This window comes from Xiphophorus hellerii, chromosome 9 (genome assembly GCF_003331165.1).
Source record: "Xiphophorus hellerii strain 12219 chromosome 9, Xiphophorus_hellerii-4.1, whole genome shotgun sequence".
NCBI classification, from domain to species: domain Eukaryota; kingdom Metazoa; phylum Chordata; class Actinopteri; order Cyprinodontiformes; family Poeciliidae; genus Xiphophorus; species Xiphophorus hellerii.
The window spans coordinates 20,360,213-20,387,121 of NC_045680.1; the positions used below are offsets into that span (position 1 = coordinate 20,360,213).

The 26,909-nt window shown below is 36.4% G+C and overlaps 4 protein-coding genes and 1 long non-coding RNA gene across 6 annotated transcripts; all 5 read right to left on the reverse strand.

Annotated features, from left to right (window-relative positions):
• Positions 1 to 337: 337 nt before the first annotated feature.
• On the reverse strand, positions 338 to 7,975 carry LOC116725634 (cytochrome P450 2J1-like). 2 transcript variants are annotated; one of them, XM_032571835.1, is made up of 9 exons: positions 7,717 to 7,975; positions 6,404 to 6,566; positions 5,719 to 5,859; positions 4,281 to 4,441; positions 3,408 to 3,584; positions 3,187 to 3,325; positions 2,856 to 3,043; positions 1,514 to 1,655; positions 338 to 623 (listed from the first exon to the last, which is right to left on the reverse strand). In XM_032571835.1, exons 1-9 carry the CDS (start codon positions 7,915 to 7,917, stop codon positions 448 to 450), a joined length of 1,488 nt encoding a protein of 495 aa, XP_032427726.1. In that variant the 5' UTR covers positions 7,918 to 7,975; the 3' UTR covers positions 338 to 447. The 2 variants fall into 2 exon arrangements, with proteins under 2 accessions (XP_032427726.1, XP_032427725.1); XM_032571834.1 differs by having other exon boundaries at positions 5,719 to 5,868.
• Positions 7,976 to 8,107: 132 nt separating this feature from the next.
• LOC116725642 (cytochrome P450 2J6-like) lies at positions 8,108 to 13,951 on the reverse strand. The gene is made up of 9 exons (XM_032571842.1): positions 13,691 to 13,951; positions 12,467 to 12,650; positions 11,798 to 11,947; positions 10,881 to 11,041; positions 10,557 to 10,733; positions 10,336 to 10,474; positions 10,005 to 10,192; positions 9,734 to 9,875; positions 8,108 to 9,110 (listed from the first exon to the last, which is right to left on the reverse strand). Exons 1-9 carry the CDS (start codon positions 13,889 to 13,891, stop codon positions 8,935 to 8,937), a joined length of 1,518 nt encoding a protein of 505 aa, XP_032427733.1. The 5' UTR covers positions 13,892 to 13,951; the 3' UTR covers positions 8,108 to 8,934.
• Positions 13,952 to 14,080: 129 nt separating this feature from the next.
• LOC116725646 (uncharacterized) lies at positions 14,081 to 21,308 on the reverse strand. Its single transcript, XR_004340435.1, has 2 exons — positions 21,034 to 21,308; positions 14,081 to 14,606 (listed from the first exon to the last, which is right to left on the reverse strand). It is a non-coding gene; the product is annotated as an uncharacterized LOC116725646 (long non-coding RNA).
• LOC116725633 (cytochrome P450 2J1-like) lies at positions 14,787 to 20,376 on the reverse strand. The gene is made up of 9 exons (XM_032571833.1): positions 20,118 to 20,376; positions 18,453 to 18,615; positions 17,764 to 17,913; positions 16,853 to 17,013; positions 16,524 to 16,700; positions 16,303 to 16,441; positions 15,972 to 16,159; positions 15,702 to 15,843; positions 14,787 to 15,084 (listed from the first exon to the last, which is right to left on the reverse strand). Exons 1-9 carry the CDS (start codon positions 20,316 to 20,318, stop codon positions 14,909 to 14,911), a joined length of 1,497 nt encoding a protein of 498 aa, XP_032427724.1. The 5' UTR covers positions 20,319 to 20,376; the 3' UTR covers positions 14,787 to 14,908.
• A 23-nt stretch (positions 21,309 to 21,331) lies between the features above and the next one.
• Positions 21,332 to 26,823, reverse strand: LOC116725636 (cytochrome P450 2J1-like). Its single transcript, XM_032571836.1, has 9 exons — positions 26,568 to 26,823; positions 24,903 to 25,065; positions 24,214 to 24,363; positions 23,307 to 23,467; positions 22,983 to 23,159; positions 22,762 to 22,900; positions 22,427 to 22,614; positions 22,156 to 22,297; positions 21,332 to 21,539 (listed from the first exon to the last, which is right to left on the reverse strand). The coding sequence occupies exons 1-9, from the start codon at positions 26,766 to 26,768 to the stop codon at positions 21,364 to 21,366; spliced, it is 1,497 nt and encodes a 498-aa protein (XP_032427727.1). The 5' UTR covers positions 26,769 to 26,823; the 3' UTR covers positions 21,332 to 21,363.
• Positions 26,824 to 26,909: the final 86 nt, after the last annotated feature.

Here is a 26,909-nt window from a genome sequence, read left to right on the forward strand (position 1 = left end):
CTGCAACAATCAGACTGCTGAACTCTTAACTGGACTGCACTCAAAAACTGGTCTCCACTTTATACCTTGCACATATACATAGCTAAGTAACTTCCATTTTACTGTCAGTCCTGCACTTTATATTTTATATTCATATTTATATTCATATTTTATACTGTATTTTATTTTATTCTGGAGTAACCTCACAACATTGGAACCTCAAAACACTGTCCTGAGCTGTATGCAACGAAATTTTGTTCTGTATACACCCTGTGCATGCAAAATGATAATAAAGTCAGTCTAAGTCTAAGACTAAGTCTAAGTCTAATCAGCCAAATATCAAACTCAGCCAATTTCGCATTATTATTTCATATTTATTGCATCACAAAGGTTCATCCTCCTAATATAATGATTAAATTTATAAAGGAGAAATATCAGCGGGGTAATTTCTTGTCATCAGGCAGCAGTTTAACGCGGCACGGCACAGAGGCGGTAAGGTTTGGGGCAATGGGTTACTCCCAGTTTGTACTCCAGACTGGGCTTCTCTCCTGGAGGAGATGAAAATGTGAACCTCTGGAGGAGGGAGGTGAAGAAGAGGAACAGCTCCATCCTGGCCAGCTGCTCCCCGAGACACACACGTTTACCTGAGGATGCAGAATTATAACGTTTTTAATCAGATCTTATGCTACAGAGACTATGACATAAAATTTACTTAAATTGCCAATTGCAACAATTATTGAAAGTGTGACGTGGTATTTCACTGAGACATTATATATCAAATCAGTTTACATACAAATTTAAATAGAGCCCGTTCATAACAAGCTTCCTTACAAGATAAATGGATCAAAATCTAGTCGATCCAACTCTAGAGATGAATTCAAGTTCAGTCACGTGCATTTAATAGATACAATACAGTTAATATCAATATATTGATATATTATGTTAGCTGATAGGTTTTCTAGTCATGGGAAACAGAAAACTAGAGCGGAAGACGTGGAGTTTACAGCTGATTTTATGAAGCAAGGTTTAGCTTCTGAGATTCTTCCTAAAGGAGAAGAAAACTTTGTGATACTTAAATTTCACCGCAGACCTCATATAGAGATTCAAAGTCTCAAAGGACAAGTTAACAATATTGTATCTATAGATGTGGAGCTCAGTAAATAATAACATCACCAATAATTTAATTGATTTCATTTGTTTCAACTAGTAAACTAGTGATGCTTACAGCTAACCAAAACCCCAAATTATTCAGAAAATAAGAATATTACTCAAAACCATTAAATGTTTTTTGTTGGTCTATGTAACTGTATGGGAAACTAAACTGTGGGTTTTCATGAAGAATATATCATTTTCATAAAATTAATTCTTAAATGTTGATATTGTAAACATACGTAATGCATGAGTTTCATGTTTAATTAATGGGCCTACTTTTAATTTAAAGGTTTCCCAGTAAGTTTTTGAAGGTCTCTCAGACAAAAATGTCTTATTTTAAGAGCTGTCCATAAAATGACATCATCAAAGTTCAACATCCAACCTGCAGAGAAGGGAAGAAATGCTTCTCTCTTCCTGAATTTGCCGTCCTTTTCCAGAAAGTGCTGAGGATTGAAGGTGTACGGAGTTTCCCACATGGACTCATCGTGTAAAACTGAGTCCAGTATAGAAAGGATGATGGTGCCCTGAAAAACCAGCGTAGTGTTAGTCAGATAGGACTGAATACTTTATTTTACTGCTGATTTATGGAAAGCCACATTATTACAAATCTAAAAAAATGAAATTAGTCAAAATCACTACTTGAATTTTTTTAGCCTTTGAAATTGACTGAATGTTCTTGATTGCTTCTCTGTTGATTCAGAGTTGTCATGCGTACCCACTGATGAGGGTAACATTGATAATTAAGGCAAATATTTCAATAGAAATTGATTATAAAAACAACAATTACACAGACTGTGCTAACCGAGGCGGCACATCGGCTTAGTTTGAAGTTCAATCTCAGTTACAAGCATTGGGGAGTGCAAGGAAATTTTTTTCTTTATTCAAACTTCACATCATTTCTAGAGCTATATAGCAGTAGTTTGTGTTTGTGCTGAGGAGATATGAATAGAAATATCAGGTCCAAACCCAAGTGCCAGTGATTTTCTCATCAGAGCATTTCTAAGCAAATTTAGTCGCTGACTAATTCCCAAAATCTACCATTGTTGTACCATCAGTGATTTTGTGTCAGCTCCAAAAGCTGCAAACCAATTTATATAAACAAGAAAATCTCTAATCATTATAGTATGCACATCTTGTAAAGCTGTATTTACGTTGTTAATCTCACCGAGACTAAAATTAGTTCACAAAGCTCTGCTAAAGCTGTGCAGTCTGAAAACTTCCTCTCTCCTCACATTATTTGTCATTCTAAGGCAAAATCTAAGACCTCCAATTTGTCAAGATGTGCGGTTGTAGGGTGGTGAGGAAAACGCGGAGGACCCAGGTTGGAATGATGAACTAATAATTAATGGTGACAAAGGCACAAATAATCCAAAGGTCCAGGCAGCACAGATGAGCAGAAAGCTAAGGCTCAAAACTGGTAGCGACTGGTAGCATCAAAAGCGCCACGACAGAACTGACAGACTGGTACAACAAGGACCTGACAAAGACACAGAGATACAGGTGGCATTAAATACACAAAGGGTAATCACGGAACAAGACACACCTAGGAACAATTAAGGGATAGACAGGACAACATGGAGACTCAAGACACAGAAACGCAAAAATAAACACACAGAAAAACTCAAAACAACACAGAAAAAACCCAATCCTGTCACAATTAAAGTTTGAGATATAGAAACAGGGGAAGCATCTAAATGAAATCATAATGCATGTGCAGGTTAGACCTTTGGGATGGAGTATTTATCCACTGTGATGTCCTGGTTAGCTGTGCGGGGCACATTTAACGGTATAATGTTCCCCATCCTCTGTATCTCATGGATGACAGCGTTGGTGTAAGGCAGGTTGTCTCTGTCAGTCATAGACGGCTGCCTGGACGGACCAATCACAGCGTCTATCTCAGCCTGGACCCGCTCTGCATACAGAGAAGAACAGAACAATCTGAGTCTATGTGCTGGACTGATGAATATTATAACATACTGTATAATGTTATAATATAGTTGAGTGTAGCAATGGGAAAATGTTTGACAGACTTAGAGATGTATCAGTCAAACCAACCTTGTATTTGTGGGTTCAAGATCATGAACAGCAGCCCCCAGTGTAAAGTGGTGGTGGTGGTTTCGGTTCCAGCACCAAACAGGTCCAGAGCGCAAAAACACAAATTGTCGATATCAAAACCAGAATCCTTGTCTTCTTTCTGAATGAGACACATGAGGCAGATGTTGTTTTCATGAGTCATGTGAGATGAGAAGAGCTTCAACACAGCAGGGAGGTCTCACCTCTCCCATCTCTATGAGGAAGGAGTCGATGTAGTCTCTGGGTGATGAAGGGTCCAGGTTCTCTTTGTGTTCCTTGATCCTTACTTTAATAAAATCTAATATTTCATATGTTATGGTGAAAATCCTCTGATGAGGTCCAGGCAGCCATTTCATCAGCCAGGGCAATGCATTGTAAAGCTACCGAAGAGACAGAGAAATATTGATTGTTCCATCAAAATGGTTCTGACATCCAAGTAATGAATGAGAAGTCAGAGTTTCCATCAATCATCACATCACCACCACCAGACAAAACCAGTCAGTGCCTTTCATGAACACCAGTCCCTGTTGTTTTAGCCATTGCTGGTTTTGTCTTGTCTCCAGCCAGTCTACCCATCGTTCTCTGAACGCTGACATCCATTGAGCATTTTGGTATTGGTACAGACATCTGGATAGTTTCTCTATTTTCAGACCAGTCTTTGTAAACCGGTCTGGCACCAACCATCATGTAACATTAAAAGCTACTTGAATTTTCTTCTTCCTCTTTCTGATTCTCCATTTGAAATTGTCATCGTCGTCTTCACCAACTTCCTGCCATGTTATTGGCTGGCTCATTAATTGTGCTAAAAATGATGTGTTGAACTGACGTATCTAAATGGTCAGAAAGTCTATATGTGTGAATGTATCACCTCCAACTTCACTAGACTGAATCAGAGATCGCTGTAAGTCTTTATGACCAGAATTACTTGAACAAAGATTTCCCATCTGTCTCTGTATTTCCATTATTGGTAACAGAAATTGTGGTTTATTAAGTTGCTCATTGGTTAAGTAGCGCTTATCTCTGTCCCAGAGTCATACAGCTCCAACCTTCTTCTTCTCTTGGAAACTTGTCCTCACCTGTGCCCACACAGTTCCTTCGAGGTAAATCGTCTCATTGAAGTGTTGAAGGATGATCTTGAACTGCTTGTCGTTGTACTCAAATCGATTCCCAAAGACCAAGCAGCAGATGATGTTGGACACAGCGTTGTTGATTAGTTTTTGGACATTAAATGGCTGACCTGAAGCAAAAACAAGAAAACTCATTAGACAACAGCATTGTTCAGTAATTCACTATGTACTGAATTTTGTTTTGGTGTTTGAAACTCTGTCACTTTGAATCCACATATTTTACTATAAATGTTGGAATCCAGAGTTTAGTAAAACAATAATAATAATAATTCCTAAATTATTCCTAAAATTACAGCTTAGGTCATTTTTTGACCAAAGGAATATTTTTTTGCCTAACACATCTTTTGGAAATAGAGAGGTGTTGATTTCTTTCCTTTTTATTTTTTATTTATTTATTTTTGTCAAAATCACTTTTGACAAAAAAAGACAAAAAGACATTAATTTAGGAATGTGACAATATATTAAAGGTATCGAAATGGTAAAGAAAGAATATTTAAGTGACTTTGAATGTAACATGGTGACAAGTGTCTCTATAACTGGCCTGAGTATTTTAGAAACTAATTATCTGTTCAGATTTTAACACAAACACTTACAGAGTGGTCTAAAAATATATCTGATCTTAACAAACAATTAATAAACATATTTTTAAAAAATCCATAGAGTGGGTGTAGACTGGACACAAACATATTGCTAATGTCAAAGGTCATAGAAGACTGGGCAGACTTAAAGCGACTTGAAATATTCTCATTAGTTAGTTAAAAAATTCTCCAGTTAGTTACAACCAAGATATGTGAATTAGCATCTCTGAACAGTCAACGCATCGAACATGGAAGCAGATGGGCTCCAGCAGCAGAAGATCAGACAATAAGCCACTTCTATCAGCTAAGAACAGGAAACCCATCAAAGTTTGACATTAACAGATAGAAAAATGTTTCATGGTTTGATGAGTCTCACTTTCAGCTGCAACATTCAGATGCCAGTGTAACAATTTTGTACAAATGGCATTAAAGCGTGGCTCTGTTCAGTTTTGTATTAAAGGCTTGGGTAGCATAATATTTGATGAACGTGACCTCTCTGTTCTCCATCGGGCTCCAGATCTCAGTCTAACCCTGCTCTATGTGGGAAGTGGTGAAACAGATACACAAGATTAAAAAAACCTGCAGGTCCTCTGCAATGCTATCATGTTCATATTAACCAAAACCTTTGAGGAAGTTTTGCAATATCTTGTTAACCTGCACCATCAGGAGTAAAAACAATTCTAGAGATAACAAAGGTGTCCAATGTGATACTGTTCAGGTGAGCATAATAAATCTAATATAGTAAATATTTTGAACAAAACCTTTTTCTGAACATAAAATAAGATTTTCCTTTTGTTATTTTTTTTTACCTTGTAGATCAGCAAAAGCCTCAGTGAGATACCGACACTCCTGCTGGATGGATCGCTCCAGGGTTTTCTTTCCCAGACCAAAGTTTCTGAGTGTGTGAAGAGCAAATCTCCTCTGCTGCTTCCAATGATTACCGTTAGAACCTATAAGACCTTTTTGAAACCCATTAAATAAAAAGTTTTATGCTGACACTTGAATGAAATTAATACTGTAGTACAGAAGCCCTGAACGGCAAAGAGAAAATATATTTTCAAAGACCCATTTTCTAAGTCAAGTTGTGTTTTCCCCTGAACTTTAAAAATCATGTAAAAGTATATAGAAAAGGAAAAACAGTATATTTTAAATGAAAATATTGTCAGGCTTTGCTGTTTAGTGTTTACTTCTGAATTCTTTCCCCTTAAGATAGCATAAAAAATTGTGAGGTGCAAAATTTGATCAATTGTGTTCTTCTATTAAGTATTTCTGATTATGCAACTTATATTCCTTTCAATTCTACAGAAAACAACTACAGAGTGGAAAGAAGTTTTAATTCCTTACTTTTTAGCTGCGTAAGTCCCGTTTGCCTTTCAGGGCTTTGATAAATTAATGCAATTACTAAAACAGCCAAACATTCGTTGAGTGAAATGAGATGTATGGTTTGAGATTGATTGGAAATTGCAGCTTTTGACAAAACATAAAGAATGTCACCTTTATTCCCAACTAAGTCATCAAATAAGGGGATTTTGGGACGATCGATGAAGTTTTCTCCTTGTTGGATCAGAGTTTCTCTCACCAGCTTGTAGCCATTAATGACGACAACCCTTCCACCAAACAAACGAAGACTGAAAACGTTCCCGTATTTCCCTGCAAACTGAACGCAGAGCAGATATTTGAATTCATTCAAAATTCAGAAAATAAACATTTTAAAAACCTTTGAGAAAGAAATCCAAAGGACTACATCTTTGTATTTATGTATCTTCACTGAGGTCCTGGAGCTCAAAGATAAAATTGAGGTTTGTTTTCATATATTTTCTAACATTTGAGATCAAAAATAACAATCATAGTTATATTTTCTCTCAGTACTTTAGCTGTCTAAAATGAACCAAATCCTTGTTAACTTTTAGCCTGCTTTTGATCACTCCCTTTGTTCCCTTTGCTGACCTTTTTGTTAATTGAAATTGTGGTTTATTTATTCTTTGATGTCCAACTGTATTGTCTATTCTTCATAGTTTTCTTTTTCATCTATTAAGAAAGCCTCGCTTAAATTCTGACAATATTTATCCTGAGGATTGATGAGTGTGGCCTTTGTGAATTATCTGTCCTGGATGCATCTCACAAAGGTTTTATCAGAGTAAACTGTTGGGGAAATAGAAAACCAGGTGAACACTTCTGACTGTGCTTTGCTTTGGTTTCCAAGCCTTTTCTCAGGCAAGCTGCTGCCAAATGAAGAAAGAGACAAGAGAGTGAGAATGTAGGAGGCTGAAATCAGCAGAAGCCTGAATTGTGACAATATAATAACTAAAACCATATTTGGAGTCTTGTAGTTCTCTATTCCACAACATTCCTTCTTTATCAAGAAACAAATATTCATCCAGATGAATTATACAGTAAGGTTGCAGCACAGTTATAAATATATTTATTTACAACACAAATGTGGATGTAAATCAACATGTAATATTTCTAAAAGGGTCAGTCTCTTTTCACATACTAATCAATCAATGAATGAACGTTAAAAAGTATGTAGGCAAAAAGTCTAGGAAGTTAGAATGATGCACTTTACTCTACTAGAGAAAAATAAAAAGGTTAGAGTCCATTTCAGCCACCTTTATACTCTTCAGTCAACAATGTCCTTGATAAAGTATTTTATCTGAACTTAATCTATGGTATCTTTTATTTTTTAAAAGAAAGATAATTTTGTTATTTGTTTCTTCATTTATTGTTTGAGTCACTGCTTTATATTTGGGAAACAACATTATTTAAAGACAGAATCTATACCTTATTGCTGTGTTGTTTTCTCCTACCTCTTTAAACTGCAGGTGAATTTTGGACGCCTTAATGCGAGGAAGGTCTCCAATAAAAGGAAAAGACCACGGGCCTGGTGGAAAGTTACTAGGCACTCTGTTCTTCACAACATCTGTCAGCAGCAGAAAAACACAGAAAAATATCAGAAAACTTCTGAGGTCTATCCACTCCAAGCCCAGGACGCTCAGGATCGTCTCCATGTCTTCTGTGAACACCGAGGTGAAGCAAAGGAACCAGATGTTTTAGCAAATATAGCAGGAAGCAGATAAGACGCACTGTACTGGGTTAATGTTTCACTAGGAAACATTGCTGAGTTTCAAAATAAAACCACTCAGCTTGTATGTATACTGTGTGTCTCATTCAACACAAATAATACACAGTTTCTTTACATCACGTTTCTATTTTATTTATTGAGGTTTGATTACAAAAGTGGTAACCTGTCAATGAAACTGTTATGAATAAATTCATAAAACTCAGAACTTTTACCATGATGAACTGATTTTTGGTCAATGAATGTATTTCTGACTGAAACACAATATTCAATGGCTCCTTTCTTGAATATGTTGCATATTGGATTCATGTTCATGTGTATTTAAAGACAACTTTGGATAAAAAACAAACAACTGAATATGTCAAATCAATCAGAAATTTTACAACACCCTCTTGTAGTACTGGAACAACGCCACTGGGGGTCGCGACTCCCAACTTGAAGACCTCTAATCTAAGTCATAACACTTGGTTATCTGCAAATCCTTTTAAATCTGCATTTTGAATTCATAAACCATTAAAGATGCCAGCCAAACATTTGTGAGATTTGATGATTATCCTGAAAGTATTTGCAAGGAAAAGAAATGATAATACAGCATCCACTGAATCATAGATTTGTTCAAAGTACTGTAAATACTGGAGACTAACCTTTAAAAGATCAAAAAAGAATCCCGAAAAAAGTGTTGTTAAACAAATGTACATGCAAGAAATATCTTAAGTAGGTTGATTACCTGAAAGTGTTTTCATGAGTGCATTAATATTTGGGCAAATGCAGTTTAAATGAAACAATTATTTAATGAGTCTGGTCCAATAAAATCACGTCATTTACCTTAAACAGCCATTTTCTAAACATTTTCATCTTTATTGCACATTATAAGCTAATTTTCATGTTGACTGACATTATGACTCATTTTATAGTGATTTTATGGCTGCTGTCATCAGGCAGCAGGTTAACGTGGTGCAGCACAGAGGCGGTAAGGTTTGGGACAACGAGTGAGTCCCAGTTTGAACTCCAGACTGGGCTTCTCTCCTGGAGGAGATGAAAACGTGAACCTCTGGAGGAGGGAGGTGAAGAAGAGGAACAGCTCCATCCTGGCCAGCTGCTCCCCGAGACACACACGTTTACCTGAGGATGCAGAATTATAAAGTTTTTAATCAGATCTGATGTCACAGAGTTCACGATCGCCTTAAAATTTATGTAAAATGGCAAATTAATGCCAAGGTCAGCAATAATTGGAAGTGTGATGTGGTATTTCACTGAGACACTATATATCAATTCAATTTAAATAGTTAGAGCCCATTTATAACAAGCTTCCTATTACATTTAGATATACAACACAACACAGTCAAGATGAGGTCAAGAAAACTGATTCAAAGTCTCAAACAACAAGTTAAAAAATAGTATTTATACATAAACAGAGGAACAGCTCAATAAATGGGAATATTGTGTAGCCCAGAAAAATATTTTTGTGTTAAAAATATTTTTGTATTAATCATTTAGATTTTCTGACAAACTGAATTTTGGGTTTTCATTAACAACAAACTGTTTTTATTAAATTAATGCTTAAAATACGTCACTGTCTGCAGCAGGTTTGAGCTGAAATAAAATCAAGCATTAATTCAAGAATATATGTGGTGACTGCATGCTAAGTTTTTGAACATCTGGTTGAGGTTTTTGAAGTTCTCTCAGACAAAAATGTCTTATTTTATGAGCTGTCCATAAAATGACATCAACGTTCAACATCCAACCTGCAGAGAAGGGAAGAAATGCTTCTCTCTTCCTGAATTTGCCGTCCTTTTCCAGAAAGTGCTGAGGATTGAAGGTGTACGGAGTTTCCCATATGGACTCATCGTGTAAAACTGAGTCCAGCATAGTAAGGACTATGGTGCCCTGAAAATCAGTGCAGTGTTAGTCAGATTGGACCGAATACTTTATTTTACTGCTGATTTATGGAAAGTCGCGTTATCACATTATAGGGGAAGCATCTAAATGAAATCATAATGCATGTGCAGGTTAGACCTTTGGGATGGAGTATTTATCCACTGTGGTGTCCTGGTTAGCTGACCGGGCCACATTTAATGGTATGATGTTCCCCATCCTCTGTATCTCATGGATGACAGCGTTGGTGTAAGGCATGTTGTCTCTGTCAGTCATAGACGGCTGCCTGGACGGACCAATCACAGCGTCTATCTCAGCCTGGACCCGCTCTGCATGCAGAGAAGAACAGAACAATCTGAGTCTATGTGCTGGACTGATGAATATTATAACATACTGTATTATGTTATAATATAGTTGAGTGTAGCAATGGGAAAATGTTTGACAGACTTAGAGATGTATCACTCAAACCAACCTTGTATTTGTGGGTTCAAGATCATGAACAGCAGCCCCCAGTGTAAAGTGGTGGTGGTGGTTTCGGTTCCAGCACCAAACAGGTCCAGAGTGCAAAAACACAAATTGTCGATATCAAAACCAGAATCCTTGTCTTCTTTCTGAATGAGACACATGAGGCAGATGTTGTTTTCATGAGTCATGTGAGATGAGAAGAGCTTCAACACAGCAGGGAGGTCTCACCTCTCCCATCTCTATGAGGAAGGAGTCGATGTAGTCTCTGGGCGATGAAGGGTCCAGGTTCTCTTTGTGTTCCTTAATCCTTACTTTAATAAAACCTAATAATTCGTGTTCTATGGTGAAAATCCTCTGATGAGGTCCAGGCATCCATTTCATCAGCCAAGGCAATACGTTGTAAATCTACAGAGAAAAAACAAAGAAAAATCGATTGTTTCATCAAAGTGGTTCTGACACTACAATCTTCTAATTGCATATCCAAGAATGAAAGCTGCTTTTCAGGTAAATATTTTATTATTGTTTTACCATAAAATTTTCTGCTGTTCTCACCTGTGCCCACACACTTCCTTGTAAGTACAGTGAATCGTCAAAGTGTTGAAGGATGATCTTGAACTGCTTGTCGTTGTACTCAAATCGACTCCCAAAGACCAAGCAGCAGATGATGTTGGCGACAGCGTTGTTGATCAGTCTATGGGCATTAAATGGCTGACCTGAAATAAAAATAAGAAAACACCATGGTCATTGAACCAGCTGATGAAGTGTAGGCAGGTGCTCTAGCATTTCCTGGTACACGGCTACATTGACTGTAGACTTCAGGAACCCAGTGGACCAACACCAGCAGATGAAATGAAACCCCAAAACCATCATTGACTGTGGAGACTTTACACTGGACATCAAGCAATGTGGATTCTGGTCCTTTCCTCTCTACCTGCAGACACTGGGACCTTGATTTCCAAATGATATGCAGAATTTTCTTTCATCTGAAAGTTTTATAGTTGCTTTATTAAATCTTTTCGACACAGAAAAGTAAAATCTGTATTCACCACGTTGTGAGTCTTCTCAGCAAAATTGCCAAAGCCTTCTTGAACAACCCTATAGTTACTCCCTGCAAAAATAGGAAATAGATGCTTCCAGAAAGCTAAGGCAAGTCTAGCTGAACCCAAAACACAAGCTGTTTCCTGTTTACCATGAGAATGCAGATCTAAAAAGCTGCAGAAACAACATAATTGGGAATTCTCTTTTGCTGCTACTTTCCTTTTCAAATACTTTTTTTTGTGTGTTTCATGTGTCCCAGTTGCTATGCTTTCATAGTTTTTAACATACGTACCATATTTGTAGTTGGTGAATGTATTTTCTGATGGCTGTAATACCAGTAGGGTCGGTGTAATAAACCCATTATAGTGAATATTTCAGACATGGTTGTCCTGAACATAAAATAAGATTTTCCTTTTGTTATTTTTTTTTACCTTGTAGATCAGCAAAAGCCTCAGTGAGATACCGACACTCCTGCTGGATGGATCGCTCCAGGGTTTTCTTTCCCAGACCAAAGTTTCTGAGTGTGTGAAGAGCAAATCTCCTCTGCTGCTTCCAATGATTACCGCTGGAAATAACAAGACCTTTTTGAAACCAACAAAAAAGAAAGGTTTTATGCTGACACTTGAATGAAATTAATATTGTAGTACAGAAGCCCTGAACGGCAAAGAGAAAATATATTTTCAAAGACCCATTTTCTAAGCCAAATTGTGTTTTCCCCTGAACTTTAAAAATCATGTAAAAGTATTAAAAAAAAGGAAAAACGGTATATTTTAAATGAAAATATTTCAAGCTTTTCTGTTTAGTTTTTACTTCTGGATTCTTTCCCCTTAAGATAGCATAAAAAAAATTGTGAGGTGCAAAATTTGATCAATTGTGTTCTTCTATTAAGTATTTCTGATTATGCAACTTATATTCCTTTCAATTCTACAGAAAACAACTACAGAGTGGAAAGAAGTTTTAATTCCTTACTTTTTAGCTGCGTAAGTCCCGTTTGCCTTTCAGGGCTTCGATAAATTAATGTAATTACTAACATAGCCAAACATTCTTTGAGTGAAATGAAATGTATGGTTTGAGATGTATTGGAAATTGCAGCTTTTGACACAAAACATAAAGAATGTCACCTTTATTCCCAACTAAGTCATCAAATAAGGGGATTTTGGGACGATCGATGAAGTTTTCTCCTTGTTGGATCAGAGTTTCTCTCACCAGCTTGTAGCCATTAATGACGACAACCCTTCCACCAAACAAACGAAGACTGAAAATGTTCCCGTATTTCCCTGCAAACTGAACACAGGGCAGATATTTGAGTTCATTCACGATTCAGAAAATAAACATTTTAAAAACCTTTGAGAAAGAAATCTAAAGAACAACATCTTTGTATTTATGTATCTTCTTTGAGGTCATAGTTTTCTTTTTCATCTATTAAGAAAGCCTCACTTAAACTCTGACAATATTTATCCTGAGGATTGATGACTGTGGCCTTTGTGAATTATCTTCCCTGGATGCATCTCACAAAGGTTTTATCAGATTAAACTGTTGGGGAAATAGAAAACCAGGTGAACATTTCTGACTTTACTTTGCTTTGGTTTCCGAGCCTTTTCTCAGGCAAGCTGCTGCCAAATGAAGAAAGAGACAAGAGAGTGAGAATGTAGGAAGCTGAAATCAGCAGAAGCCTGAATTGTGACAATTATACAGTACGGTTGCAGCAAAGTTATAAATGTATTTATTTACATCGCAACTGTTGATGTAAATCAACATCTAATATTTCTAAAAGCGTCAGAATCTTTCACATACTAATCATCATAAATAATGCACTTTGGAAATCACTAACATCAGACATTTATTAGGCTTTTGTCTCTATGCTATTACCACTACTGCAACAGTAATAATGAATTGTATCACCAAATGTTGTGTTTATAAAGGTGTACAATTTTTCATTACTGTGTTTTCTAAAAAAAAAAAAGTGAACTTTTTCAAGGTATATCTATAAGGAGAAGTGGTAAAGGCTCAAATGAAATATGATGAATGAACGTTAAAAAGTATGTAGGCAAAAAGTCTAGGAAATTAGAATGATGCACTTTACTCTACTAGAGAAAAATAAAAAGGTTAGAGTCCATTTCAGCCACCTTTATACTCTTCAGTCAACAATGTCCTTGATAAAGTATTTTATCTGAACTTAATCTATGGTATCTTTTATTTTTTAAAAGAAAGATAATTTTGTTATTTGTTTCTTCATTTATTGTTTGAGTCACTGCTTTATATTTTTGAAACAACATTATTTAAAGACAGAATCTATACCTTATTGCTGTGTTGTTTTCTCCTACCTCTTTAAACTGCAGGTGAATTTTGGACGCCTTAATGCGAGGAAGGTCTCCAATAAAAGGAAAAGACCACGGGCCTGGTGGAAAGTTACTAGGCACTCTGTTCTTCACAACATCTGTCAGCAGCAGAAAAACACAGAAAAATATCAGAAAACTTCTGAGGTCTATCCACTCCAAGCCCAGGACGCTCAGGATCGTCTCCATGTCTTCTGTGAACACCGAGGTGAAGCAAAGGAACCAGATGTTTTAGCAAATATAGCAGGAAGCAGATAAGACGCACTGTACTGGGTTAATGTTTCACTAGGAAACATTGCTGAGTTTCAAAATAAAACCACTCAGCTTGTATGTATACTGTGTGTCTCATTCAACACAAATAATACACAGTTTCTTTACATCACGTTTTTATTTTCTTTATTGAGGTTTGATTACAAAAGTGATGACCTGTCAATGAAACTGTTATGAACAAATTAATAAAACTCAGAACTTTTACCATGATGAACTGATTTTTGGTCAATGAATGTATTTCTGACTGAAACACAATATTCAATGGCTCCTTTCTTGAATATGTTGCATATTGGATTCATGTTCATGTGTTTTTAAAGACAACTTTGGATAAAAAACAAACAACTGAATATGTCAAATCAATCAGAAATTTTACAACACCCTCTTGTAGTACTGGCACAACGCCACTGGGGGTCGCGACTCCCAACTTGAAGACCTCTAATCTAAGTCATAACACTTGGTCATCTGCAAATCCTTTTAAATCTGCATTTTGAATTCATAAACCATTAAAGATGCCAGCCAAACATTTGTGAGACTTGATGATTATCCTGAATGTATTTGCAAGGAAAAAAAATGATAATACAGCATCCACTGAATCATAGATTTGTTCAAAGTACTGCAAATACTGGAGACTAACCTTTAAAAGATCAAAAAAGAATCCCAAAAAAAGTGTTGTTAAACAAATGTACATGCAAGAAATATCTTAAGTAGGTTGATTACCTGAAAGTGTTTTCATGAGTGCATTAATATTTAGGCAAATGCAGTTTAAATGAAACAATTATTTAATGAGTCTGGTCCAATAAAATCACGTCATTTACCTTAAACAGCCATTTTCTAAACATTTTAATCTTTATTGCACATTATAAGTTAATTTTCATGTTGACTGACATTATGACTCATTTTATAGTGATTTTATGGCTGCTGTCATCAGGCAGCAGGTTAACGTGGTGCCGCACAGAGGCGGTAAGGTTTGGAACAACGAGTGAGTCCCAGTTTGAACTCCAGACTGGGCTTCTCTTCTGGAGGAGATGAAAACGTGAACCTCTGGAGGAGGGAGGTGAAGAAGAGGAACAACTCCATCCTGGCCAGCTGCTCCCCGAGACACACACGTTTACCTGAGGATGCAGAATGATAAAGTTTTTAATCAGATCTGATGTCACAGAGTCCACGATCGCCTTAAAATTAACGTAAAATGGCAAATTAATGCCAAGGTCAGCAATAATTGGAAGTGTGATGTGGTATTTCACTGAGACACTATATATCAAATCAATGTAAATAGAGCCCATTTATAACAAGCTTCCTATCACATTTAGATATACAACACAACACAGTCAAGATGAGGTCAAGAAAACTGATTCAAAGTCTCAAACAAGTTAAAAAATAGTATTTATACATAAACAGAGGAACAGCTCAATAAATTGGAATATTGTGTAGCCCAGAAAAATGTTTTTGTGTTAAAAATATTTTTGTACTAAGTCATTTAGATTTTCTGACAAACTGAATTTTGGGTTTCCATTAACAACAAACTGTTTTTATTAAATTAATGCTTAAAATACGTCACTGTCTGCAGCAGGTTTGAGCTGAAATAAAATCAAGCATTAATTCAAGAATATATGTGGTGACTGCATGCTAAGTTTTTGAACATCTGGTTGAGGTTTTTCAAGGTCTCTCAGACAAAAATGTCTTATTTTACGAGCTGTCCATAAAATGACATCAACGTTCAACATCCAACCTGCAGAGAAGGGAAGAAATGCTTCTCTCTTCCTGAATTTGCCGTCCTTTTCCAGAAAGTGCTGAGGATTGAAGGTGTACGGAGTTTCCCACATGGACTCATCGTGTAAAACTGAGTCCAGCATAGTAAGGACTATGGTGCCCTGAAAATCAGTGCAGTGTTAGTCAGATAGGACTGAATACTTTCTTTACTGCTGATTTATGGAAAGTCACATTATCATATTATAGGGGAAGGCTCTAAATGAAATCATAATGCATGTGCAGGTCAGACCTTCGGGATGGTGTATTTATCCACTGTGGTGTCCTGGTTAGCTGACCGGGCCACATTTAACGGTATGATGTTCCCCATCCTCTGTGTCTCGTGGATGACAGCGTTGGTGTAAGGCATGTTGTCTCTGTCAGTCATAGACGGCTGCCTGGACGGACCAATCACAGCGTCTATCTCAGCCTGGACCCGCTCTGCATGCAGAGAAGAACAGAACAATCTGAGTCTATGTGCTGGACTGATGAATATTATAACATACTGTATAATGTTATAATATAGTTGAGTGTAGCAATGGGAAAATGTTTGACAGACTTAGAGATGTATCAGTCAAACCAACCTTGTATTTGTGGGTTCAAGATCATGAACAGCAGCCCCCAGTGTAAAGTGGTGGTGGTGGTTTCGGTTCCAGCACCAAACAGGTCCAGAGTGCAAAAACACAAATTGTCGATATCAAAACCAGAATCCTTGTCTTCTTTCTGAATGAGACACATGAGGCAGATGTTGTTTTCATGAGTCATGTGAGGTGAGAAGAGCTTCAACACAGCAGGGAGGTCTCACCTCTCCCATCTCTATGAGGAAGGAGTCGATGTAGTCTCTGGGCGATGAAGGGTCCAGGTTCTCTTTGTGTTCCTTGACCCTTACTTTAATAAAACCTAATAATTCGTGTTCTATGGTGAAAATCCTCTGATGAGGTCCAGGCAGCCATTTCATCAGCCAAGGCAATACGTTGTAAATCTACAGAGAAAAAACAAAGAAAAATCGGTTGTTTCATCAAAATGGTTCTGACACTACAATCTTCTAATTGCATATTCAAGTATTGAATGATGGCTGTTTTTCACGTAAATATTTTATTATTGTTTTACCATAAAATTTTCTGCTGTTCTCACCTGTGCCCACACACTTCCTTGTAAGTACAGTGAATCGTCAAAGTGTTGAAGGATGATCTTGAACTGCTTGTCGTTGTACTCAAATCGACTCCCAAAGACCAAGCAGCAGATGATGTTGGCGACAGCGTTGTTGATCAGTCTATGGGCATTAAATGGCTGACCTGAAATAAAAATAAGAAAACACCATGGTCATTGAACCAGCTGATGAAGTGTAGGCAGGTGCTCTAGCATTTCCTGGTACACGGCTACACTGACTGTAGACTTCAGGAACCCAGTGGACCAACACCAGCAGATGAAATGAAACCCCAAAACCATCATCGACTGTGGAGACTTTACACTGGACATCAAGCAATGTGGATTCTGGTCCTTTCCTCTCTACCTGCAGACACTGGGACTTCAATTTCCCAATGAAATGCAGAATTTTCTTTCATTTAAAAGTTTTATAGTTGCTTTATTCAATTTCTATGAAATAGAAAAGTAAAATCTGTATTCACCACGCTGTGAGTCTTCTTAGCAAAATTGCCAAAGCCTTCTTGAACAACATCGATACTCCCTGCAAAAATAGGAAATAGGTGCTTCCAGAAAGCTAAGGCAATTCTAGCTGAACCCAAACACAAGCTGTTTCCTGTTTACCATGAGAATGCAGATCTAAAAAGCTGCAGAAACAACATTATTGGGAATTTTCTTTTAATGCTATTTTCCTTTTCAAATATTTTTTTTAGTGTGTTTCATGTGTCCCAGTTGCTATGCTTTCATAGTTTTTAACATACGTACCATATTTGTAGTTGGTGAATGTATTTTCTGATGGCTGTAATACCAGTAGGGTCAGTGTAATAAACCCAATATAGTGAATATTTCAGACATGGTTGTCCTGAACACAAAATAAGATTTTGCTTTTGTTATTTTTTTACCTTGTAGATCAGCAAAAGCCTCAGTGAGATACCGACACTCCTGCTGGATGGATCGCTCCAGGGTTTTCTTTCCCAGACCAAAGTTTCTGAGTGTGTGAAGAGCAAATCTCCTCTGCTGCTTCCAATGATTACCGCTGGAAATTACAAGACCTTTTTGAAACCAACAAAAAAGAAAAGTTTACACTGACACTTGAATGAAATTAATACTGTAATACAGAAGCCCTGAACGGCAAAGAGAAAATATATTTTCAAAGACCCATTTTCTAAGCCAAATTGTGTTTTCCCCTGAACTTTAAAAATCATGTAAAAGTATATAGAAAAGGAAAAACGGTATATTTTAAATGAAAATATTCTCAGGCTTTGCTGTTTAGTTTTTACTTCTGGATTCTTTCCCCTTAAGATAGCATAAAAAAAATTGTGAGGTGCAAAATTTGATCATTTGTGTTCTTCTATTAAGAATTTGTGATTATGCAACTTATATTCCTTTCAATTCTACAGAAAACAACTACAGAGTGGAAAGAAGTTTTAATTCCTTACTTTTTAGCTGCGTAAGTCCCGTTTGCCTTTCAGGGCTTTGATAAATTAATGCAATTACTAACATAGCCAAACATTCTTTGAGTGAAATGAGATGTATGGTTTCAGATTGATTGGAAATTGCAGCTTTTGACACAAAACATAAAGAATGTCACCTTTATTCCCAACTAAGTCATCAAATAAGGGGATTTTGGGACGATCGATGAAGTTTTCTCCTTGTTGGATCAGAGTTTCTCTCACCAGCTTGTAGCCATTAATGACGACAACCCTTCCACCAAACAAACGAAGACTGAAAATGTTCCCGTATTTCCCTGCAAACTGAACACAGAGCAGATATTTGAATTCATTCACGATTCAGAAAATAAACATTTTGAAAACCTTTGAGAAAGAAATCCAAAGGACAACATCTTTGTATTTATGTATCTTCACTGAGGTCCTGGAGCTCAAAGATAAAATTGAGGTTTGTTTTCATACATTTTCTAACATTTGAGATCAAAAATAACAATCATAGTTATATTTTCTCTCAGTACTTTAGCCGTCTAAAATGAACCAAATCCTTGTTAGCTTTTAGCCTGCTTTTTAAATTTTGTTGTACTTGTGAAAATGACAATAAAGATTTATCTCTCTCTATCTTTTCATCAATCCCTTTGTTCCCTTTGCTTACCTTTTTGTTAATTGAAATTGTAGTTTATTTATCCTTTGATGTCCAACTATATTCTCTATTCTCTTTATTCTCTATAAAACCTTTGAGAAAGAAATCCAAAGGACAACATCACTGTATTTATGTATCTTCATTGAGGTCATAATTTTCTTTTTCATCTATTAAGAAAGCCTCGCTTAAATTCTGACAATATTTATCCTGAGGATTGATGACTGTGGCCTTTGTGAATTATCTTTCCTGGATGCATCTCACAAAGGTTTTATCAGATTAAATTGTGGGGAAATAGAAAACCAGGTGAACACCTCTGACTTTGCTTTGCTTTGGTTTCCAAGCCTTTTCTCAGGCAAGCTGCTGCCAAATGAAGAAAGAGACAAGAGAGTGAGAATGTAGGAGGCTGAAATCAGCAGAAGCCTGAATTGTGACAATATAATAACTAAAACCATATTTGGAGTCTTGTAGTTCTCTATTCCACAACATTCCTTCTTTACCAAGAAACAAATATTCATCCAGATGAATTATACAGTAAGGTTGCAGCACAGTAATAAATATATTTATTTACATCACAAATGTGGATGTAAATCAACATGTAATATTTCTAAAAGGGTCAGTATCTTTTCACATACTAATCATCATAAATAATGCACTTTGGAAATCACTAACATCAGACATTTATTAGGTTTTGAACAGTTTGTCACTATGCTATTACTACTACTGCAACAGTAATAATGAATTGTATCACCAAATGTTGTGTTTATGAAGGTGTACAATTTTTCATTACTGTGTTTTCTAAAAAAATAAAGTGAACTTTTTCAAGGTATATCTATAAGGAGAAGTGGTAAAGCCTCAAAGGAAATATGATGAATGAACGTTAAAAAGTATGTAGGCAAAAAGTCTAGGAAGTTAAAGTGATGCACTTTACTCTACTAGAGAAAAATAAAAAGGTTAGAGTCCATTTCAGCCACCTTTATACTCTTCAGTCAACAATGTCCTTGATAAAGTATTTTATCTGAACTTAATCTATGGTATCTTTTATTTTTTAAAAGAAAGATAATTTTGTTATTTGTTTCTTCATTTATTGTTTGAGTCACTGCTTTATATTTTTGAAACAACATTATTTAAAGACAGAATCTATACCTTATTGCTGTGTTGTTTTTCCTACCTCTTTAAACTGCAGGTGAATTTTGGACGCCTTAATGCGAGGAAGGTCTCCAATAAAAGGAAAAGACCACGGGCCTGGTGGAAAGTTACTAGGCACTCTGTTCTTCACAACATCTGTCAGCAGCAGAAAAACACAGAAAAATATCAGAAAACTTCTGAGGTCTATCCACTCCAAGCCCAGGACGCTCAGGATCGTCTCCATGTCTTCTGTGAACACCGAGGTGAAGCAAAGGAACCAGATGTTTTAGCAAATATAGCAGGAAGCAGATAAGACGCACTGTACTGGGTTAATGTTTCACTAGGAAACATTGCTGAGTTTCAAAATAAAACCACTCAGCTTGTATGTATACTGTGTGTCTCATTCAACACAAATAATACACAGCTTCTTTACATCACGTTTTTATTTTCTTTATTGAGGTTTGATTACAAAAGTGATGACCTGTCAATGAAACTGTTGTGAACAAATTAATAAAACTCAGAACTTTTACCATGATGAACTGATTTTTGGTCAATGAATGTATTTCTGACTGAAACACAATATTCAATGGCTCCTTTTTTGAATATGTTGCATATTGGATTCATGTTCATGTGTATTTAAAGACAACTTTGGATAAAAAACAAACAACTGAATATGTCAAATCAATCAGAAATTTTACAACACCCTCTTGTAGTACTGGCACAACGCCACTGGGGGTCGCGACTCCCAACTTGAAAACCTCTAATCTAAGTCATAACACTTCGTCATCTGCAAATCCTTTTAAATCTGCATTTTGAATTCATAAGCCATTAAAGATGCCAGCCAAACATTTGTGAGATTTGATGATTATCATGAAAGTATTTGCAAGGAAAAGAAATGATAATACAGCATCCAGTGAATCATAGATTTGTTCAAAGTACTGCAAATACTGGAGACTAACCTTTAAAAGAGATGGACTTTCAGACAAAAGATAATAATGCAAAATCTTTAAAAAAAAAAGTGTAGTTAAACAGAAAGTAAATGCTAGAAATATCTTAAGTAGGCTGATTACCTGAAAGTGTTTTCATGAGTGCATTAATATTTGGTCAAATGCAGTTTAAATGAAACAATTATTTAATGAGTCTGGTCCAATAAAATCACGTCATTTACCTTAAACAGCCATTTTCTAAACATTTTAATCTTTATTGCACATTATAAGTTAATTTTCATGTTGACCTACATTATGACTCATTTTATAGTGATTTTATGGCTGCTATCATCAGGCAGCAGGTTAACGTGGTGCAGCACAGAGGCGGTAAGGTTTGGGACAACGAGTGAGTCCCAGTTTGAACTCCAGACTGGGCTTCTCTTCTGGAGGAGATGAAAACGTGAACCTCTGGAGGAGGGAGGTGAAGAAGAGGAACAACTCCATCCTGGCCAGCTGCTCCCCGAGACACACACGTTTACCTGAGGATGCAGAATTATAACGTTTTTAATCAGATCTGATGTCACAGAGTTCATGATAGCCTTAAAAGTTATGTAAAATGGCAAATTAATGCCAAGGTCAGCAATAATTGGAAGTGTGATGTGGTATTTCACTGAGACACTATATATCAATTCAATTTAAATAGTTAGAGCCCATTTATAACAAGCTTCCTATTACATTTAGATATACAACACAGTCAAGATGAGGTCAAGAAAACTGATTCAAAGTCTCAAACAACAAGTTAAAAAATAGTATTTATACATAAACAGAGGAACAGCTCAATAAATGGGAATATTGTGTAGCCCAGAAAAATGTTTTTATGTTAAAAATATTTTTGTATTAATCATTTAGATTTTCTGACAAACTGAATTTTGGGTTTCCATTAACAACAAACTGTTTTTATTAAATTAATGCTTAAAATACGCCATTGTCTGCAGCAGGTTTGAGCTGAAATAAAATCAAGCATTAATGCAACATGTGGTGACTGCATGCTAAGTTTTTGAACATCTGGTTGAGGTTTTTGAAGTTCTCTCAGACAAAAATGTCTTATTTTATGAGCTGTCCATAAAATGACATCATCAAAGTTCAACATCCAACCTGCAGAGAAGGGAAGAAATGCTTCTCTCTTCCTGAATTTGCCGTCCTTTTCCAGAAAGTGCTGAGGATTGAAGGTGTACGGAGTTTCCCACATGGACTCATCATGTAAAACTGAGTCCAGCATAGTAAGGACTATGGTGCCCTGAAAATCAGTGCAGTGTTAGTCAGATTGGACCGAATACTTTATTTTACTGCTGATTTATGGAAAGTCGCGTTATCACATTATAGGGGAAGCATCTAAATGAAATCATAATGCATGTGCAGATTAGACCTTTGGGATGGTGTATTTATCCACTGTGGTGTCCTGGTTAGCTGACCGGGCCACATTTAACGGTATGATGTTCCCCATCCTCTGTATCTCATGGATGACAGCGTTGGTGTAAGGCAGGTTGTCTCTGTCAGTCATAGACGGCTGCCTGGACGGACCAATCACAGCATCTATCTCAGCCTGGACCCGCTCTGCATGCAGAGAAGAACAGAACAATCTGAGTCTATGTGCTGGACTGATGAATATTATAACATACTGTATAATGTTATAATATACGTAGTTGAGTGTAGCAATGGGAAAATGTTTGACAGACTTAGAGATGTATCACTCAAACCAACCTTGTATTTGTGGGTTCAAGATCATGAACAGCAGCCCCCAGTGTAAAGTGGTGGTGGTGGTTTCGGTTCCAGCACCAAACAGGTCCAGAGTGCAAAAACACAAATTCTCGATATCAAAACCAGAATCCTTGTCTTCTTTCTGAATGAGACACATGAGGCAGATGTTGTTTTCATGAGTCATGTGAGGTGAGAAGAGCTTCAACACAGCAGGGAGGTCTCACCTCTCCCATCTCTATGAGGAAGGAGTCGATGTAGTCTCTGGGCGATGAAGGGTCCAGGTTCTCTTTGTGTTCCTTGATCCTTACTTTAATAAAACCTAATAATTCGTGTTCTATGGTGAAAATCCTCTGATGAGGTCCAGGCAGCCATTTCATTAGCCAAGGCAATACGTTGTAAATCTACAGAGAAAAAACAAAGAAAAATCGATTGTTTCATCAAAGTGGTTCTGACACTACAATCTTCTAATTGCATATCCAAGAATGAAAGCTGCTTTTCAGGTAAATATTTTATTATTGTTTTACCATAAAATTTTCTGCTGTTCTCACCTGTGCCCACACACTTCCTTGTAAGTAGAGTAAATCGTCAAAGTGTTGAAGGATGATCTTGAACTGCTTGTCGTTGTACTCAAATCGACTCCCAAAGACCAAGCAGCAGATGATGTTGGCGACAGCGTTGTTGATCAGTCTATGGGCATTAAATGGCTGACCTGAAATAAAAATAAGAAAACACCATGGTCATTGAACCAGCTGATGAAGTGTAGGCTGGTGCTCTAGCATTTCCTGGTACACGGCTACACTGACTGTAGACTTCAGGAACCCAGTGGACCAACACCAGCAGATGAAATGAAACCCCAAAACCATCATCGACTGTGGAGACTTTACACTGGACATCAAGCAATGTGGATTCTGGTCCTTTCCTCTCTACCTGCAGACACTGGGACTTCAATTTCCCAATGAAATGCAGAATTTTCTTTCATCTGAAAGTTTTATAGTTGCTTTATTAAATCTTTTCGACACAGAAAAGTAAAATCTGTATTCACCACGTTGTGAGTCTTCTCAGCAAAATTGCCAAAGCCTTCTTGAACAACCCTATAGTTACTCCCTGCAAAAATAGGAAATAGATGCTTCCAGAAAGCTAAGGCAAGTCTAGCTGAACCCAAACACAAGCTGTTTCCTGTTTACCATGAGAATGCAGATCTAAAAAGCTGCAGAAACAACATAATTGGGAATTCTCTTTTGCTGCTACTTTCCTTTTCAAATACTCTTTTTAGTGTGTTTCATGTGTCCTATGCTTTCATAGTTTTTAACTTACGTACCATATTTGTAGTTGGTGAATGTATTTTTTGATGGCTGTAATACCAGTAGGGTCAGTGTAATAAACCCAATATAGTGAATATTTCAGACATGGTTGTCCTGAACACAAAATAAGATTTTCCTTTTGTTATTTTTTTACCTTGTAGATCAGCAAAAGCCTCAGTGAGATACCGACACTCCTGCTGGATGGATCGCTCCAGGGTTTTCTTTCCCAGACCAAAGTTTCTGAGTGTGTGAAGAGCAAATCTCCTCTGCTGCTTCCAATGATTACCGCTGGAAATTACAAGACCTTTTTGAAACCAACAAAAAAGAAAAGTTTACACTGACACTTGAATGAAATTAATACTGTAATACAGAAGCCCTGAACGGCAAAGAGAAAATATATTTTCAAAGACCCATTTTCTAAGCCAAATTGTGTTTTCCCCTGAACTTTAAAAATCATGTAAAAGTATATAGAAAAGGAAAAACGGTATATTTTAAATGAAAATATTGTCAGGCTTTGCTGTTTAGTTTTTACTTCTGGATTCTTTCCCCTTAAGATAGCATAAAAAAAATTGTGAGGTGCAAAATTTGATCAATTGTGTTCTTCTATTAAGTATTTCTGATTATGCAACTTATATTCCTTTCAATTCTACAGAAAACAACTACAGAGTGGAAAGAAGTTTTAATTCCTTACTTTTTAGCTGCGTAAGTCCCGTTTGCCTTTCAGGGCTTTGATAAATTAATGCAATTACTAACATAGCCAAACATTCTTTGAGTGAAATGAGATGTATGGTTTCAGATTGATTGGAAATTGCAGCTTTTGACACAAAACATAAAGAATGTCACCTTTATTCCCAACTAAGTCATCAAATAAGGGGATTTTGGGACGATCGATGAAGTTTTCTCCTTGTTGGATCAGAGTTTCTCTCACCAGCTTGTAGCCATTAATGACGACAACCCTTCCACCAAACAAACGAAGACTGAAAATGTTCCCGTATTTCCCTGCAAACTGAACACAGAGCAGATATTTGAGTTCATTTACGATTCAGAAAATAAACATTTTGAAAACCTTTGAGAAAGAAATCCAAAGGACAACATCTTTGTATTTATGTCTCTTCACTGAGGTCCTGGAGCTCAAAGATAAAATTGAGGTTTGTTTTCATACATTTTCTAACATTTGAGATCAAAAATAACAATCATAGTTATATTTTCTCTCAGTACTTTAGCCGTCTAAAATGAACCAAATCCTTGTTAGCTTTTAGCCTGCTTTTTAAATTTTGTTGTTCTTGTGAAAATGACAATAAAGATTTATCTCTCTCTATCTTTTCATCAATCCCTTTCTTCCCTTTGCTTACCTTTTTGTTAATTGAAATTGTAGTTTATTTATCCTTTGATGTCCAACTATATTCTCTATTCTCTTTATTCTCTATAAAACCTTTGAGAAAGAAATCTAAAGGACAACATCACTGTATTTATGTATCTTCATTGAGGTCATAATTTTCTTTTTCATCTATTAAGAAAGCCTCGCTTAAATTCTGACAATATTTATCCTGAGGATTGATGACTGTGGCCTTTGTGAATTATCTTTCCTGGATGCATCTCACAAAGGTTTTATCAGATTAAATTGTGGGGAAATAGAAAACCAGGTGAACACCTCTGACTTTGCTTTGCTTTGGTTTCCAAGCCTTTTCTCAGGCAAGCTGCTGCCAAATGAAGAAAGAGACAAGAGAGTGAGAATGTAGGAGGCTGAAATCAGCAGAAGCCTGAATTGTGACAATATAATAACTAAAACCATATTTGGAGTCTTGTAGTTCTCTATTCCACAACATTCCTTCTTTACCAAGAAACAAATATTCATCCAGATGAATTATACAGTAAGGTTGCAGCACAGTTATAAATATATTTATTTACATCACAAATGTGGATGTAAATCAACATGTAATATTTCTAAAAGGGTCAGTATCTTTTCACATACTAATCATCATAAATAATGCACTTTGGAAATCACTAACATCAGACATTTATTAGGTTTTGAACAGTTTGTCACTATGCTATTACTACTACTGCAACAGTAATAATGAATTGTATCACCAAATGTTGTGTTTATGAAGGTGTACAATTTTTCATTACTGTGTTTTCTAAAAAAATAAAGTGAACTTTTTCAAGGTATATCTATAAGGAGAAGTGGTAAAGGCTCAAAGGAAATATGATGAATGAACGTTAAAAAGTATGTAGGCAAAAAGTCTAGGAAGTTAGAATGATGCACTTTACTCTACTAGAGAAAAATAAAAAGGTTAGAGTCCATTTCAGCCACCTTTATACTCTTCAGTCAACAATGTCCTTGATAAAGTATTTTATCTGAACTTAATCTATGGTATCTTTTATTTTTTAAAAGAAAGATAATTTTGTTATTTGTTTCTTCATTTATTGTTTGAGTCACTGCTTTATATTTTTGAAACAACATTATTTAAAGACAGAATCTATACCTTATTGCTGTGTTGTTTTTCCTACCTCTTTAAACTGCAGGTGAATTTTGGACACCTTAATGCGAGGAAGGTCTCCAATAAAAGGAAAAGACCACGGGCCTGGTGGAAAGTTACTAGGCACTCTGTTCTTCACAACATCTGTCAGCAGCAAAAAAACACAGAAAAATATCAGAAAACTTCTGAGGTCTATCCACTCCAAGCCCAGGACGCTCAGGATCGTCTCCATGTCTTCTGTGAACACCGAGGTGAAGCAAAGGAACCAGATGTTTTAGCAAATATAGCAGGAAGCAGATAAGACGCACTGTACTTTGTTAATGTTTCACTAGGAAACATTGCTGAGTTTCAAAATAAAACCACTCAGCTTGTA

Bases quoted from the DNA above. Each gene is read 5' to 3' on its own strand.
- LOC116725634 (XM_032571834.1), bottom strand. From the start codon at position 7,917: ATGGAGACGATCCTGAGCGTCCTGGGCTTGGAGTGGATAGACCTCAGA. The intron at 4,442-5,718 runs GTAAAAAAAAAT...TTTTTGCTTCAG, and splicing joins GGCTTTTGCTGATCTACAAG to GTCAGCCATTTAATGTCCAA. The intron at 1,656-2,855 runs GTCTAACCTGCA...CTGGTTTTTCAG, and splicing joins ATAAATACTCCATCCCAAAG to GGCACCATCATCCTTTCTAT.
- LOC116725642 (XM_032571842.1), bottom strand. From the start codon at position 13,891: ATGGAGACGATCCTGAGCGTCCTGGGCTTGGAGTGGATAGACCTCAGA. The intron at 11,948-12,466 runs GTCAAAAGCTGC...GGTTTCAAAAAG, and splicing joins TGACATTCTTTATGTTTTGT to GTCTTGTTATTTCCAGCGGT. The intron at 9,876-10,004 runs GTCTAACCTGCA...ACTGATTTTCAG, and splicing joins ATAAATACTCCATCCCAAAG to GGCACCATAGTCCTTACTAT.
- LOC116725633 (XM_032571833.1), bottom strand. From the start codon at position 20,318: ATGGAGACGATCCTGAGCGTCCTGGGCTTGGAGTGGATAGACCTCAGA. The intron at 16,701-16,852 runs GTGAGAACAGCA...TTTTCTCTGTAG, and splicing joins AAGGAAGTGTGTGGGCACAG to ATTTACAACGTATTGCCTTG. The intron at 16,442-16,523 runs GTGAGACCTCCC...TGTCTCATTCAG, and splicing joins TCCTCATAGAGATGGGAGAG to AAAGAAGACAAGGATTCTGG.
- LOC116725636 (XM_032571836.1), bottom strand. From the start codon at position 26,768: ATGGAGACGATCCTGAGCGTCCTGGGCTTGGAGTGGATAGACCTCAGA. The intron at 23,160-23,306 runs GTGAGAACAGCA...TTTTCTCTGTAG, and splicing joins AAGGAAGTGTGTGGGCACAG to ATTTACAACGTATTGCCTTG. The intron at 22,901-22,982 runs GTGAGACCTCCC...TGTCTCATTCAG, and splicing joins TCCTCATAGAGATGGGAGAG to AAAGAAGACAAGGATTCTGG.